The sequence below is a fragment of the Rutilus rutilus genome (assembly GCF_951802725.1).
Source record: "Rutilus rutilus genome assembly, chromosome: 21".
In the NCBI taxonomy this organism is placed as follows: Eukaryota; Metazoa; Chordata; class Actinopteri; order Cypriniformes; family Leuciscidae; genus Rutilus; species Rutilus rutilus.
In genome coordinates, this window is record NC_140226.1 from 21,858,897 (window position 1) to 21,877,039 (window position 18,143).

The 18,143-nt window shown below is 36.3% G+C and overlaps 1 protein-coding gene across 1 annotated transcript in view; it reads right to left on the bottom strand.

Annotated features, from left to right (window-relative positions):
- Nucleotides 1-6: 6 nt before the first annotated feature.
- Nucleotides 7-18,143, bottom strand: part of msrab (methionine sulfoxide reductase Ab) — a 30,835-nt gene continuing 12,698 nt past the window's right edge. The window contains exons 5-6 of the mRNA XM_084393372.1: nucleotides 9,328-9,434; nucleotides 7-1,801 (exon numbers count right to left, since the gene is read on the bottom strand). Coding sequence (XP_084249498.1) covers nucleotides 1,628-1,801; nucleotides 9,328-9,434 — 281 coding nt within the window. The 3' untranslated portion in view covers nucleotides 7-1,627. The remainder of the gene's footprint in view (nucleotides 1,802-9,327; nucleotides 9,435-18,143) is intronic.

Here is an 18,143-nt window from a genome sequence, read left to right on the forward strand (position 1 = left end):
ACAATAGCAAGTGGAAACATTGGTTTAATTCAGTCATATATGTTTGAACCAGAAACTGATTCCGCAGAAAATGGAGCGATTTATACAGGAAATGCATTTTATGTATTGCTCTCTACAACATCAGACACAACGGTAACTGATATTAGACTTTGGCTTGACTACGTTTTCAAACAGCTGATAATGTGTTGCTTGCTAATGTTACACAAATGCTAATGTTCCCATTCACCATTTGGACTAGTAACCACATAATTATCGATATCAAAAATAAAGGTTTTTACTAGTAAGAATTGTATTTCTGATATGTGTAATTGGACTAGTAAGATATGATATCAACAATTGAATTTGAATGGCAGCCTATGGTGACATTTCACTAGTGAAAATATTTTATTTTTACTAGTTGAAATTTAATTCTTGATATCAAGAATTCGTATTTCTGCAAGTGATGACGTTATTGTTGATTTCAAGACTTAAAATTTTTACTAGTGTAAATGTAATTCCTGCTATAAAAAATTTCCATTGTTACTAGTAGAAATCTAATTTCTGATATTAAGAATTTGCATTTTAACTAGTGAAAATGTAATTGTTAATATCAATAATTCATATATTGAGAATTAATTAAGGTCAAAACGGCTTGCCAACAAATGTCTGTTCTTGATATCAACAATTAAACTGCTACTAGTACAAATTTTAATTTTGGTATCATGAATGTGATTGTTATTAGTAAGAAAGCCATTTTCAGATGTCTGAAATTACTCTCCTAATTATTGATATCAGAAATACATTTTCAGATATCAAGAATTAACATTTCAACTAGTGAAAATTGAGTTCTTGATATTAGGAATTTACATTTTTACTAGTAAGAATTTTATTTCTGATATGTGAAATTGGAATTTCAACTAGTAAGAAATCAATTCTTGATATCAACAATTGAATTTGAACGGCAGCCTATGGTGACATATCACTAGTGAAAATACAATTACAAATATCAAGAATTCAAGTTTTTACTAAAATTTAAAAGTTATTTTTTTTTACTAAAAGCTGAAATTTATTCTTGATACCAAGAATTTGTATTTCTGTGAGTGATGACATCATTGTTGATATCAAGAATTAACATTTTTACTAGTGAAATTTGAATTGTTGATCAAGAATTCATATCCTGGGAATGAATAGAAGTCAAAACGGACTGCCATCCGGATATAAAGAGAAAATACTCAGCAATGGTGTTGACTGATGAATTTGCACATGGTTTGTCTTAAAATATATTAAGGATATTTTTCTCAAAAAATGTCTCAAGATGCACACCAGTAATGTGTTTGTCTAAGGCATATTTATAAAAGCTACTTAAATGTCCTAATTGAACTAAGGCCTAATCCTGGCTTAATCTAAGCCCTGTCTGTGAAACCAGGCCAAAGTTAACTAAAAAGAAGCTTAATAAAAACGAGAAATGTTTTGTTATAGTTTTAGATTTAGATAACGATAACCCAGCTATTCAGAAGAATATTAAATATTAAGTATGACTTTCCTCAGAAAAAAAGGGAACTACATAAAGGTGAATAAATTATGACAAAATGTTTGTGGGTAAACTATCCCTTTAAAACAGCAGACAATTATGTCTGTGTGCCCCGAGTCAGAGTTCATCTTTTTCTCCTCCAAAAGAACAGGTGACACCTGTGCCCTTTAACCCACAGTATCCTTTAGGCACCTTGTGCAGATATTGCTGGTGATAGTCTTCAGCATAGTAAAACTCGGTGTGCTCTCGGATCTCTGTGGTGATCTCACCCAGGCCTTTCCTCGCCAGCGCCTAGCAGAAGAGCAGAGAAAGAGACGGTAAATGATGACACATTCTTGATATCAAGAGGGTAAATGTGATTGCTGTCTAGGGAGAAGCAACTCGATTTGAACTGAGACTTTCTTGTGTGTGAGATGTTAAAGCCAGGTATTGTGTCCAAAACTCTTTAAAAGGGACATGGTTGAAGTTCTGTCTCCCTCTAGGGGTCACTTCTGTAAACTCCAACAGCAGAAAATTGCTTTAGGTAGTACTAGTACAAAAACATAGAGAAAAAAACACCTTTGAACATCAATCACAGTATTTCTAAAGCTAACATGTCTCTAGAACAGAAAGAAAAGGAGGAAAGAATTATTGTGCTGTTTTTAAGCCTTCACAACTGTCCTTTTTGAATTGTTTGTAGTTTCAGATGTCAGTCACTAGGTGGTGACAGAAGTCTGCTGCATTTACTCCGCTTCTGATTTAATGTCTAACAAAAGAGGCTGTATGTGCACCATAACATCCTGATATCCTAACAAAAGCTGGGACATAAACAAAAACAAAGATACCTATACAACAACATAAAGCCAACATTTCCCATATGCTTTGTATTTAAAAATCTTGTCTGTGAAATTAATATTTTTAAAAAGGCAAAAAGGTGAGAATGATCTTACTGGATTATTACATGGTTACACTTGCTACAGTGAACAGGAAGATGAAGAAAACATTTAGCCAGGTGTGCATAAAGAGAGGAGCAAACACTTGATGAGAAAAATGAATATGAGTGTGTGAGAAAATTATGATTTCAATATTATTTATTTATAATGTTATTTATAAGAATAATAATAATTGTCATTACAATTACTCATAAATAAAATGCAGTTATTTTTGGTAAAGATGTAACACGTAAAATGTAAAACAAATAAATGAATTAATTCAGTTAATTTAGGCATTTTTCTGTGGTTTTAAAGAGCACATCGGTTTCCTCTTTTCTTAAATTATTAATTAATTAATTAATACCTCAGGCACATATCAAATTATTTTTCACAAAAAAAAAAAAAATATATATATATATATATATATATTTTTTTTTTTTTCAATTCTTATTTTTTGGGGTTAGGCCTAAATTGGCAGGTCAAGAACAAATCTAATGTTCCTGGCCTGGATGGGCCAACAGAATTTTTTTTATTTATTGCTGAGCCCGGTTTTATGACCCTTTAAATTGTGCAAATTATTTCAAATAGTGTACATTAAAAGCAGAGGAAGTGTAAATTTGGGGAAATTGTAAGTGTGTGTGTGTGGAAAAGGTGTCAGAAACTTGGCGCTGTCAAAGCTCGGTGGTCTGTGTCTCTCCGGTGGAGGAGAACATTTCTCTGGACAGTCAAGCAGAGAGAGATAGAAAGAGATTTAGATAGAGATAGAGAGAGAGAGAGAGAGATATTACATAAGCATTTGCATATCTGAATATGCTTCATGTGACTCTGATGACTCAACTAATGCCACTAACACAAAAGGGTTTCTGCATCCTTAAACACACTCATGTTAATATTAGTCTGGTGTATATACTGTCTTCGTAACAGCTGTTTCACAACCAGAATTCCCTTAATATTCCCATCAGATTGAATTTGATTTAGGGTTTCTCTGTGGGACTCTGGCACAAACTCACCTTATAAGACTATTTATACACACACACTCACAAATCTGCACAAGAGCACGCTAACACACACAGTCCCTGTCTACGTTTAACTGCAACAGCTTGTCCTACTTTTAACATTACAACATAAATAATGAATATTAATGCAGCTCTTTCTATGAACCAAAAAGCTATGCTGCAAAATATCTGAATATGGAAAATGTGTCAGTGTTTTAGTTCAGCTATCTTGCTTATATATCAGAAGCTGTATAGTTCTGCAGCACAAATAGAAAAGCATGTGTAGGTGTATATATACACATCTGTAAATGCATGTGTGATTCACATAGGCTAAAGATTCAAGAGGACGACAGAATATGTAAAAGAACTGTTCTTTGCATGTTCTGTGCATTTATGCACATCTCCACCCATGTTTAGTTTGCATGTAAGCATGAGTGTGTGTGAGTGTGTGTGTGTCTGTGTCTATGTGCATGAGATATAGTCAGGAATCCATTTTGTCATACTTGGCTGTTCCTGCATTTTGTGAGAGGGAATAAGACAGCGGAGGGTCATGTGACCCGTGAGAGGAGACAGATCAAAGCATCTATGTGTTTAAGATTACATGACATGGAACAGAGAGAGAGAGAGAGATTTTGTTTTTAGATAGAGCGCTTTTGGGAACCTGAGCTAGGCATCACTAGCGATTAGCATTTTGGAAGAAAAACTTATCTATTTAGGCCAATTACTACTACATTTATGATTACTACATGGTTCTTTTCATTCTCGAAATCTGCTAACATGGTCGAAATGATATTTAAATCGTTTTCCTTTATTCTTAAAGTCAGAACCAAACACCGTTCAAAACGCATTTGGTTTCCATAAACTGACGTATTTCACAATAAAAGGATATTCCACCCGAAAAGAAAAGAAAACCGGAAATTGATTAGATTGTGAATTTAATCGGTTAATGTCAGCTGAAAAGAATTTTACATAAAATTTGACATGGGTTATAAAGGGAACAAACAAAAACATGACTAAAGAAAATAATAATGAATTAAAAAAGACACATATGGGTGCAACATCAATACGGTCTATTCATTTAATAAAAAAAAGCTTTTTACATAAAAATCTTACATATTACAAAATGTTATTTTGATAATAAATATTATGATAACATTTTGAAGTGGGAATAATAATAGCATTAGACTGCACAAAAGATGAAAAATATATATAATGTAAATTTTGACTTTAAAATGATTTTTTTATCCCATTTGTGCATTGCCTTTTTCTTTCAAAAACTCATCTCTGCACATTATTTGATATGGGCAATGAAAAGAACATATCCATGATAAATAAATAAATAAATCAAATGTTGATGTCTGCAGCATAACACAAGCAGATAAACAAAGAAAATTCATAAACTTCAATTCAAATCCCTAAAATAACTCCTCTGAGAAAGTGCTTCACTGCAGCAGAATTGTACCTTCACTCTCTCTTCCTGCGTCTCGCTCTCTTTTGCTACTGAATAAAAACTCTTTGATGTTCTGCAAATTCCTACATTTTATTACAGCACCCCTCCCGTCCTCATCCACAGCATTTAAAAGAGCGTTTCTTCCTCTCCCACTCCTGCTTTTCCTTCTCCCTGACTGCCCTCACTGATGGCAGAGTTTTGAGAGACTCTGATGGAGTGCAACTCTCGACGGGTGCTAATAATTCATTTCCCGTCTGCATGTGATGTCGGATTCATCACCTGAGCTTGACCTTATGGAAGAGTCCTCAAAAAGGCCTCATCAATCTCTTCACGCTCATCACGTCTGTCTTTCATTTCACTGTCCCTCTTCAAATTCTCACTCTCCACTGCGAGACAATCAGTTGTGCTTTTCCAAAGTAAGACGGACGCAAACACACACGCACATTCCTCAATATTTTAACAAGACTCTGGGCTAACATGTCTAATCTCATCACTGCTGCTGCTTATGTAACCAAGCTGCTCTTCGAAACCACTTCAGATTTGCTCTGCCCTCAGAGAGAAAAGGATCAGGAGAGAAGCACAAGCATCGACTACAGAGAAAAGCTATAAAGTCTAGGAGATGTGTCGCACTTTTAATAAACATATTTAAAATAGATTTCATGCAATCCGGAGCCATTCGTTCCATTAAAAAGGCCTATAGGTTTCAGGTCATATCACCTACAACTTCACATGCCATATTATAGAATCATTTATTTGTAATACTATTTACACAGACAACACCAGTTCTCGTATATAATCATATATCGATCATTATTTAGACTACATTTTTTTCTTTTTATTAATCAAGGACGCATTCAATTTATCAAAAGTGAAATATAATAATAAAATAATATTTCTGTTTCAAATAAATGCTGTTCTTTTGAACTTTCTAATCAAAGAATCCGGAAGAAAAAAGTATCACCGTTTCAACAAAAAATATTAAGCAGCACAACTGTTTTCTCCATTAATAATAATAAGAAATGTTTCTTGAGCACCTAATCAGCATCTTTAGCACATTATGTAACACTGACTGCGAGTAATGACTGCTGAAAATTCAGCTTTGCCATCACAGGAATAAACTATTAATAAACTATTACTTTTTTCCTGTATATTTTTTCCAAAAACTTTTGATCAAACATTTTGACTTTTCTGATCAAATAAATGCAGCCTTGGTGAGCATGAGACTTCTTATATACATACATACATACAGGTGCTGGTCATAAAATTAGAATATCATCAAAAAGTGGAATTATTTCAAGAATTCTACTTAACAGGTGAAACTAATATATTATGTAGACTCATTACATGCAAAGTGAGATATTTCAAGCCTTTATTTGTTATTATTTTGATGATTATGGCTCACAGCTTATGAAACCCACGAAATCAAAATCCCAGAAAATTAGAATATTACATGAAATCACACAGTAATTACACAGTGATACCATGGTCATTGAACCAGGTTTTGGTTCTTTTGGCAGTGTGGGCAGGTGCAAATCCTGCTGGAAAATGAAGTCAGCATCTCCATAAAGCTTGTCTGCTGAAGGAAGCATGAAGTGCTCTGAAAATGTCCTGGTAGACGGCTGCGTTGAGTGGACAGCACAGTGGACCAACACCAGCCGATGACATGGCTCCCCAAACCAACACAGACTGTGGAAACTTCACACTGGACTTCAAGCATCTTGGATTGTGTGCCTCTCCATTCTTCCTCCAGACTCTGGGACCTTGGTTTCCAAATGAGATGCAAAATTTGCTCTCATCAGAAAAGAGGACTTTGGTCCACTGTGCTTTATTAAATCCAGAGTCAACGCAGCCGTCTACCAGGACATTTTCAGAGCACTTTATGCTTCCTTCATTTTCCAGCAGGATTTGCACCTGCCCACACTGCCAAAATAACCAAAACCTGGTTCAATGACCATGGTGTCACTGTGTAATTACTGTGTGATTTCATGTAATATTCGAATTTTCTGGGATTTTGATTTCGTGGGTTTCATAAGTTGTAAGCCATAATCATCAAAATTATAACAAATAAAGGCTTGAAATCTCTCACTTTGCATGTAATGAGTCTATATAATATATTAGTTTCACCTGTTCAGTAGAATTCTTGAAATAAAAAAACTTTTTGATGATATTCTAATTTTATGACCAGCACCTGTATATATATATATATATATATATATATATATGAAGAGTTCAGATGCAAAAGCCTCTAAGTGCCATCTGAAATTTTCTTTATCTTTTTTCAATTTTTATCAAGCTTGTATATTTAAGTTCAGCAATTTCACTTAAATGGCAATAAATAGGTTATTTTCATTGCCATTTAAGTGAAATTGCTGAACTTAAATATACGAGCTTGATAAAAATTATCATTCTAGAAGAAAATTTCAGATGGCACTTAGAGGCTTTTGCATCTGAACTCTTCATATATATATATATATATATATATATAATAACTGCATGTCTGTCCAATTCATCCATGTTTTCTCCTTTCTTTATTTAGCAAGAACACTTTAAAACATTATAAATATAAACACTTTAATACACATAACATTTAGTTGGTCAATTTTAACCCCTGCTGACATGCAGTTTGTGGGATGCACCCCCTCGTCCTCACTACATCTGTGTGTGTGTGTGTGTGTGTGTGTTCATTTAAGCTTGTGGGGTCACTAGGGCCATCAACAGCATGTCCGTTTCGTCCCCTAATCTAATTGCGTCCCTTTAACCACAGCTGCCTCCCGCAAACCTGACCTTTCACCCCTGATGCGCACAAGGCCAAGGCCAAGAGGGGTCACCCAACCTCCCTGCCACCGCCTCATTCCCCTCTCACCCAAATCACATCTGAGCCCTAGAAGCAAGACAGATGACATGAGGAGCAAAGCGTACCACGGTGATGTTTACCCAAGCTCCTGCATCTCACAAAACAAAGCATCAAAACAAAGCGAACAAAGCTAGTTCGACAGGGCTAACTGTCCAGACAATCAGATGAGCAGCGTTCATGAGCATTCACAAACGCATCTTTCTGACAGGTGTGGGCGGTCAGAGTTTGACAGTGGACAGTTTGAGAGAGGCAAAGAATCGAAAAGAGAGGACAGAAGCGCTTCTGGAGATGTGATGGGGAAGAAAAAGCAAATCAGTGGCTAAATCTGTGGTTATATTTTCACATTAAATTTAATAATGCATTAAATGTAAATGACTGTTTGAGGTTGGTCGTTTTATTTATTTTTACATTTCTCACCAAGGCTGCATTTATTTGATCAAAAATACAGTAAAACTACAATAATAAAAAAATATTGTGAAATATTGTGAAAGATTAATATATATATATATATATATATATATATATATATATTATATATATATATGAAGAGTTCAGAAGCAAAAGCCTCTAAGTGCCATCTGAAATTTTCTTCTAGAATGATCATTTTTGTAAAACTTGTATATTTAAGTTAAGTAATTTCACTTAAATGACAATTAATAGGTAATTTGCATGGCCATTTAAGTGAAATTATTGAACTTAAATATACGAGTTTGATAAAAATGATCATTCTAGAAGAAAATTTCAGATGGCACTTAGAGGCTTTTGCATCTGAACTCTTCATATATACATACATACATATATATATATATATATACATATACATATATATATATATTTTAATATATTTTAAAATATTCTTTATTCCTGTGATGGCAAAGCTGAATTTCAGCATCATTACTCCAGTCTTCAGTGTCACATGATCCTTCAGAAATCATTTAAATGTCTTGATTTGCTGCTCAAGATACATTTCTTATTATCAATGTTGAAAACAGGTGTGCTGCTTAATATTTTTGTGGAAATCATGACACACTTTTTTTTCAGGATTCAAAAGAAATGCATTGCATTTATTCAAAATATAGATAATTTGTAACAATACAAATGTCTTTACTGTCACTTCTGAACAATTTAATCCATCCTTACTTGATACAAAAATTAAGAAAAATAAATCTTACTGGCCAATGTTTTGAACGATAATGTACTTAATTGCTCATGAATGCCCCCTCTAATACATCATTTAAAAAAATTACATAAATGAGCACTGTATGTACAAAACTGTCCCCTAAAGTTAGCAAAATCTGATTTAAAAAAAAAATCTCCCTTTGGGGACATTCTCAAATGTAAAAATTATTATTAAATAAAAAAATTATAAAAATGCAAAAAGTTATCTTGTAGGGCTTTTTGTACAGCAATTATATTTAACTTTATATAAAAACAATAAAAGTCTATGATATGTCCTTATTTTAGCTAAGTAATATCTTAATAATAAATAACAGAATCTTAATGAATGGTTTGAAGGGGCTAGTGTTAGGGGTTATTAGATACCATTAACTCATTATAAAAGCAACAGAATTCAATGTAAAGTTTGTGTGTGTTTAGATATACTGCACCTCCTGGTACATATGCTTGCTCATCATGGCCAGCTCTTGCTGTTCTGGGCTGTAGGTGTAGATGGCAGAACGGTACTGTGTGCCATGGTCATTCCCCTGTGCCATTCCTAAAAAATACACACACATATACATGCTTTAGACCCATTTAAAATTTGCAGTCATGTCAGACACACTGGATATGTCAATATTTTTAAGGATGTTTCTAACATTAGCAAGCAACATTCGATTCTACTGTGATGTTACTGATAGAAAAAGTAAAAAAATATAGCAGTCTTGGAATCATTTGCCCCTTGTTAATATATGGAAAGCTATTTGTGTTTCAGTACATTCCTGTCATTTAACCTCCACAGTGAATATACTGTCTCTCATCCATCTTTCCGTAGAACTGGATGTCGGCCATCTTGCTGTGCGCTCTCTACCGTGTGGTGCCTTCTGTAGCTCTCTCTCTCTCTCTTCAAAGGCCAAAACACTGCATTCTGATTGGCTGATCCTACAAAGCCAAAGTGACAGTCACTGACCTTCCTTGTGACCCTGAGGCCTGTGTGTCATCACAGCCGCCAAACACATCACACAGCCAAATTATAGAAAATGTTTCTAGAAAGAAATATTTGCACACTTAATTAACACTTACAAATGTCTGAATACCACTGCACAGACCACAATATCAAATCAAACATTTATTAACAAACATAACATCAGATTTTTCTGAGACATTTTTGCAATGTCTTTTAAACATCTAGTGGATCTACAAAGTCAGTTCCCCACAAGTTAACATAGGTGTACACAGAATTAACTATGGAAATAATCCACTAACGTTTGACAACCAGAGACCACATACCTTTAGTCTGCATTAGTATTCCATACTGTTCAAAAAGTCTGGGGTTGGTAAGATTTTTTTATGTTTTTGAAAGAAGTCTCTTATCCTCACAAAGGCTGCATTTAGCTTTTTCAAAAACACAATACAAGTAATAATATTGGGAAATATTATTACAATTTACAATAGCTGTGTTCTATGATGGTATATTTTAAAATGTAATTTATTCCTGTGATCAAAACTATCAGTATCATTACTACTGTCTTCAGTGTCACATGATCCCTCAGAAATTATTCGAATAAGCTGATTTGTTGCTCAAGAAACATTATTATTATCAATGTTGAAAACAGCTCTGTTGCTTAGTATTTTAGTGGAAACCGGAAATGTTGTTTTTTAATGAAATGGCACTCAGACATTTTTAAGAGTGCCCACATACTTTTTAGGGCCACTGTATATCAAAACCATTTTTAAAAATCTCTCTCTTCTCACATGAGTAAAAAAAGAGTTAAAAACAAAAAGGAAACAGCGAGCACTCAATGTACTCCACCCGAGACAGTGGAGCACTTCTTTTTACAGCCTCCATCACAGCGCTTAGTTATTATTGATGATCCTCCCTGTTCAAGCTGAATAATATACAGAATCTCTCCTCTCAACACACACACACCGCACATGAACCGTGAGTGGAGACTGCTGCAAATGTGTTGTCAGCGCACAAACAGGGTGAGAGCGGAGAGCTGGGCAGAAGCTGACTCCATAAATGTCACACGCAGTCTCTCTCTCCCCATAACACGGCTCTCCCGCAGGAAAACTATTTCTGTTAATGCAGAGGTCAAGAAGCTTCACCCTTTGATTTAGAAGGAGGGAAGAAAGGAAAGATTTACTATTTGTGCTAGTGAGTGAATAAGCTGTACATGCACGTGAAAGCGCGCACGCACACACACGCACGCACAGACACACACACACACACACACACACACACACACACACTCATCCTGACAGAGACCAATCCTCTAAGGATGCTTTGACCAATCCAGACATTTCAAATATCAGCACTTATGTGGCTTCTCCTGGTGGGATGACGAGGAAGGAGGGGGGAAAAAATAAAAGATTTGGAAGGGTGGATGAAAAGGAAAAGATGAAAAGGACTTGAGGACATTAGTTCGCAAGTTACAAGTAAGAAACACAGATGTGTCATTGTTTATTCACCTTCATGTTGTTCCACACAACAGATGTCAATTGTTACCAAACCTGTTTGGTTAACTATATATATATATATATATATATATATATATATATATATTCAACCCCCATTGCAAATCAGGTTTATTGGCAAAATTTACAGACTTTCAGCTGTTTGCAATGAACAAATCAAACAAAACTTATTGAAATAGCTCAACACAACAAATGTTTCAAGTCGTTTCCCCAAATTCAACTGAAAAAGCAACTTTTAATGACTTCTGCAGTCTCAAAACTATTCTAGCAAGCATCTTTAGTACTAAGTAGAACACCATTTTGCAGTTATGACCTGATGTAAACGACAGGTATAACCAGACACCAGCTTTTGGTAGCGTTTCTGAGGAATCTTAGCCCATTCCTCATGAGCAATGGCCTCCAGTTCAATAAAATTCTTGGTTTTGCGTGTTGCAATCGCCTTCAAATCCCACCAGAGATTTTCTATGGGGTTCAAGTCAGGTGACTATGATGGCCACTGTAGAATCTTCCAGGACTTCTTCTGCAACCGAGCCTTGGTGGAATTTGAGGTATGCTTGGGATCATTGTCCTGTTGGAAGGTCCAATGACGCCCAAGCTTCAGCTTCCTCACTGATGGCATGATGATTTTCTTCTAGGATTTCCTGATACTTAAATTAATTCATCTTGCCTTCCACACGCTGCAGGTTTCCAGTGACAGAGGATGCAAAGCAGCCCCAGAGCAGCACGAGCACAACCATGCTTAACTTTATACAGAGTGTTTATTTTAGCATATGCTTCATTCTTCTTCCTCCAGACATAACGCTGATCCATAGGGCTGAAAAGTTCCAGTTTTGTTTCATCGCATCAAAGAACAGAATCCCAAAACGTCTGTGGCGTATTTATATGATTTTGAGCAAATTGGGGCCAACTTTTCTTGTGTTTTTGGGTCAGTGGTGGTGTACGTCTTGGAGTTCTGGCATGCGTTTAGTAATGCAGCTGAAACCTCAGTGTCTGTTGCCACCAAGTCTTGCTGCAGGTTTTTTACAGTCACCCGAGGGTTTTTCTGAACCTGCCTTCTCAGAAATCTGGCCGTGGCCGCTGATAGCTTCCTTTTTTCTGCCTGTCCAGGTAGTGTAACCACTATTCCTTAAACTTTGAACTTGCAAACTATGCTTCAAACTGTGTCTCTAGGAACAATTTGTGCATTCGCTATCTTTTTGTATCCTGTTCCTTGTTTGTGAAGGGCGATATCATCTTCTCTTAACTTTTTGAACCATTCTTTTGACTTAGCCATATTTAGCCATATTTCTAACATGCAGTCAATTGTGACACTCAACAAACCCAGTCAGTTCAGATATTTCATGTGTTCTAGCTCAAGAACACCTTGTGCAACTAATGAAGCCCTTGATTAGTTACATCAGGTGTGCTTGAGACAACACATGTTTTGCAGATTTGTGCTGTTGTGAGGGATTCTATTCAGGGGGTTGAATAATTTTGAGACTGCAGAAGTCATTAAAAGTTGCATTTTCAGTTGAATTTAGGGAAACCCATTAACACATTTGTTGTGTTGAGCTATTTCAATTACTTTTGTTTGATTAGTTCGTTGCAAATAGCTGAAAGTCTGTAAAGTTTGCCAATAAACCTAATTTGCAATGGGGGTTGAATAATTTCAATTGCAACTGTATTTATATCTTAAAAATATATTATTTTGTGTTCCAAAGAAAAAAGTCATACAGGTTTGGAACAACATGAGGGTAAGAAAATTATGACAGAATTTTAAAGGGATTGTTCACCCCAAAAATGATATCATTCCCATCAACTCTTATCATAAACTATAATTTAATATAATCCTTAAATATCAATGAATTATCAGCCTCTATTTTTTTATGCTTTTATTTTTTCAAGATTTTTTTATTTCAGTACTGGCTGATGATGATTCATTATATTACTCTATAAAACAGTATAATTTAATAATGCAGTTAAATATATTCTTCAGCAAATCTCAAAACAAAAAACTTTTCATACTGTGCATTATAATGCTGTGATGTCCAAATTCACTTGTAGCATTTAAAACGACTGATTTAACTTCTCAGAGCAGTACAGAATTTTGAAATTGACCATTTATCCGTAATCAGAAGAACACAAATTACATGGATCCCTTTTACGGTGAATCTTGTTGCATGGAAAAAAATAACATGGTGGTTTGAAACAACAAGGTGAGTAAATAATCACAGATTTTTTATTTTGAGGTGAACTATCTCTTTAAGTTAACATGGTGAACATCAGCAGTGTAGCTGGATTATAAAGCCTGTGGAATGACTCCAGAGATATCTCCACGTCTTTCAAAAGCAAAATTTTCACTGTCATATAAAATGTCAATCATGTGTCATACTGATGGCTCAGAATCTCAGTCGTATGGGTTTATTGCTTTACGCTTTTCCCGTTTTGACGACCGAAGTGCCTCTCAGTGTCTGCGGATAAAACAACTTATTCTAACCACTGAGGAGGCTCAAATGTAAGCCAACAAGAAGACAAACAAACAGTTTGGCTATTGTGTGTTTGTTTTCTAAGCTGATGGATAATGTCCATATGTGTTTGTGAAGGTGCACGTGTGATGCTTTAGCAGGGTTTTGAGGAGAGTATGTTTGTGCATTTGAGCGTGTATGATGCAAGCTTATATGTGAGTGCGTATGTATGTGAGGGGTTGTTCAGAGCACTGTTGTGTGTGCCCTGTGGGTACGGTGAAGCAGTGTGCGTGCGAGAGCAGCCAACTAAGAGGAATGGTGCAGAGCCGGGTCTATTTTTACACCTCTTATGTAACACACATACACACACAACCTTGTTCTCTCACACACACACACAAATTCCCATTGCGAATAAAAATACATGTTTAAAATGTGTAGTAAATGTAATATGGTTTGTTAATACACGTGTTTGTTATTTTTAACATGTAGCCGCTAGTATTTGACTGATGAAAACATTTCTTTTTTATCAATTATACACCACAAATAATGTTCTCTCGCTCTCATTTTTCTTCCAGAAAAGAATAACCTATAAATTAAACACTAGATCCATAACTGTAAAATACTCTGTGGCAAACATAAATTGTTGCTGTTGGTATTCAAGGCCTAATGATGAAAAATTAAAACCCAAACTGAAGTGTGGAGGCCATGGCACAGTGGGTAGTGCACATGCTCATGACACTGAGAGCTATTGTGCTCACAGAGATGCAGGTTTGAATCTAGGCTGTCATATTCTGATATCAATCCTTTTCTCTCTCCCTACACATTCCTTTCGCCATAATTTTAAAGGCAAACAGCCCGTAAAATAAAACAAAATAAAATCGCAATGCTACGGTTTTAAAGGTGCATTTAGTCATTTTTGTTTATGTTATGTTGTGCTGGCCGTCATCTTTAGACTAGCTGTGTGGAACTATTAAATACTTGCAGTGATAATGTAATAGAAATTCATAATTTCATGAGTAAAAGTGGCCAAAATCAGGTGGGTTACAGATATAAAGGGAGTCGTTTTTCGTCTCAATATGTCAGCCCCTACGAGGTGACCCGCATTTCAGAAAAATGTATTTAATGTATTTGAAAAAAAAGTCTCTTATGTTCTCTAAGGCTGCCTTTATTTGAAAAAACAAAACAAAATCATGAAACCTAAAAATTTTAAATAACTGTTTTCAATTAATATGTTTACATTTTTATTAATTCCTGTACTGACAAAGCTGAATGTTCAGCAGTCAATACTCCAGTCTTCAGTCACTGTCACATGATCCTTCAAATATCACAATATGCTGATTTGGTGCTTTTGAATGAATAAAAAGTTTTTATTTGTAAAAGGCATCTATTTGTAACAAATAGATTTTTACTGCAAGCACCTTCAACCCCCCCCCCCAAACACACCCAAATAGGTCCAATATGTCTGAAAAATAAGCTGTTTCTTTATTTAAAGAAAACAATGTTTTCTTCCAACAAATTCAAGCCTTTTTTTCCCATCCAACAGAAGAAGCATCTCTTCAACCGTTTCTCATCTACTCTCCATAAATGACCTCTGTCAGCCCCTCCCCCCTATAGTTGATTGACAAACTGTAATGAGCCCCCCTCGTCGGGGAGAGGCAGGGGTCGAGGTCACCCCCCGAGAGGCACGTGCCCGTTGCAGACTGAACCCCAAAAAGAAGAGGGGGGGGGGGTCTTTTCTTTTTGTCCCATTTGGTGGCTTGTGCACAAAATGGTGTTCGTGAACCCAATAACCTTCGTTTTCACCGACAAATCAAAGAGTGTTGCTGAAGGATTATGGAGATCCAAACAGTTTCGGCACATAATTAGCTTGTGTATTGATGTTTTGCTCTTCAAGGTTCAATATACATAGCAAACGTGTCAATCACAGGTTACACACTGAAGGCAGGTGGAAAATAAGATTTAACGTTTACAGGCCTGAAAGATTGTAGCTCAGCCTTTACATTTGAGCGTCAGCCATCTTGTCTCTACCCCTTGAAGCGTGCATTAATGCATCTCTCTGACGCAGCAGCCACATAAATACTGCAAATCAAGAAAAAAAAACATGACACGATAAAAGATGAAAGTGGTAAGACAGAGAAACGAGGACAAAGAAGCAGAGAAACCCGCCCTCTTGCCTTTCACTGTTAGCGGAACGAGGGAGCGCGGGATGGCGGAACGAAGAAAGTGACTAAGAGATAAAAGCGGAGGGTAAGAATGAGGAGTCACTGCGGAAATGCTGATGGGATGATGGTGAGGGGGAGCGAAAGATGGAGGAGAGAAGGAGCTGGGGATGGGGGAGGAGAGGAGAGGAGAGGAGAAGAGAGAAGATAAGATGTTGTTATCCTGTAGACAGACTGAGAGCCCTGGGGTCCGCTGGGAATGGGGGGGGGGAGGGAGTGAGGGAGGGGGGGGGGTGTCTTTCTTAAACAAGGAAGTAACAAACTGCTGAGGCGATCAAGCGTGCGTGTGCGCGTTTCTCTCATGTGTGTGTTTGCACTGCACTTCTCCGTTCTTTGGTTTGCCACAGGCGATAGAATTGTTACACTGGCTTCAGTCATTTCCTGTTCGTCAAATCCATCCAGGAACCCAATTATCCCGACTCGCCTCTCCCCACCCTCGGCTTCCTGTACTATCTTTGTCAGCACAGCCAGAGATGTAGCATGACGGCATGAAATACAGCCTATATTTTTAGAAAATGAGCGTAGGGTTTAAGGAAGCCACCACACGTTTTCAATACCATGACCTAAAGACTCTGCCAGAGCAAGTGTTGCTGGGTATAAGACGGGGGTACGAAGAGGAGCGTGCTGGGAGTGTTTGATTGGCTGTAGATGTTGCTATCCCAGCCGTGATTGGACGATTCCAAATCATGCTGCTGAAAGCAGAACCCTTTGAACTGTGAGACAGCAGCTGAATACACAGGTCTCCGTGCACAACGGGAACAATCGTGCATGTATGTATCCTATGAAACCTCACACATTTGCAGTTTCACACCATAGATGTCTACCCGTGATTCAGAGTAATGACGAACATACACACACACACGTGCACGGATTCACAGTTGATTTGATGTGAGCGTTCGGGTACGGACAAATGGAGTGTGCGTTAAGCATGCATGGATGAACAGCCTACAGAGACGTTCCCGATTCTCGACAGCCAATTGCAGTGCAGCGGCCTGCGCCAAAAAACACAATCTGACGCTTCTGTCACGCACATGGGCCATGCTCTTCATCCTGCTTCCCTACCCAAACTCCTGCAGGGTCGTGAAACACGGCCTAAAAATGCCAAACGGGACACAGCGACAAGTTCTGCTTTAGAAGATTCTCATATTTACAAAGTGCACATTTAAATGTCAATACAGGTGAGTACGTTTCATACAAGCAGAAGACATGTTCTCACATGACTGTGAATATATGTGTTCATTACCGATGTGTCACGATGGTCGACTAGTCTATCTAGATTCTCAACCAAGGGGCCAGGGATCACTTGGGATATATGAGGGAATTTCAAAAGAGTGATTTCTGGACATTGAAAAAAATCATGAAAATGTATACATATTCTAAAAAGTAATGGTTCATTTTTATAATGAATATACATTTTGTACTTATGTCAAGCTGTAAAGTTTTTATTGGGTAGAAATTGCTTTTCATGAGTAAAAAAAAATATTTTTATAAAACCTGTAATCACAAATGACTATGATCATGTATATTCCTTGGTGTACAAGTGATAGAATTATAGAATTTTATTATTTTAATTGTTATTTGGAATAAAAGGCTTTTTCGGTCTACACTTCTTTTCTAAAATGCTATGTATCTCTATATATACAACACCTTTTTAAGACAAAGTGTCAAGTTAAAACAGTTAAGCTTTAAAAAAAAAAACGCACCTTGAGACCTCTTCTCAGCGTTTTATTCTGTTGCACTCTGTCTACCTGTTTTCTAACGCAAGAATGGATCTTATGCAAACACCCCCTAAGAAACACATCAGATCGGGTTGGGTAGACATCTTCCTAAGCTAGTCTAATTATACAAGACATCCATAAAGGGATAGTGCAACCAAAAATGAAAAGTCTGTCATCCAAATCTGATCCATTTCTGTATGATATTTTTTTTCTTCCACACAATGAAAGTGTGGACAAAGTCAATAGGATCCAATGTTGTTTGGATATTATAAATATTCTTATTCAATGTTCTTATAAATATATTATTTTGTGTTCTGCACAAGAAAGTTATACAGGTTTGAAACAATATGAGGGTGAGTAAATGATGAAAGATTTACATTTTTGGTGGACTATCCCTTTACGACCAGCT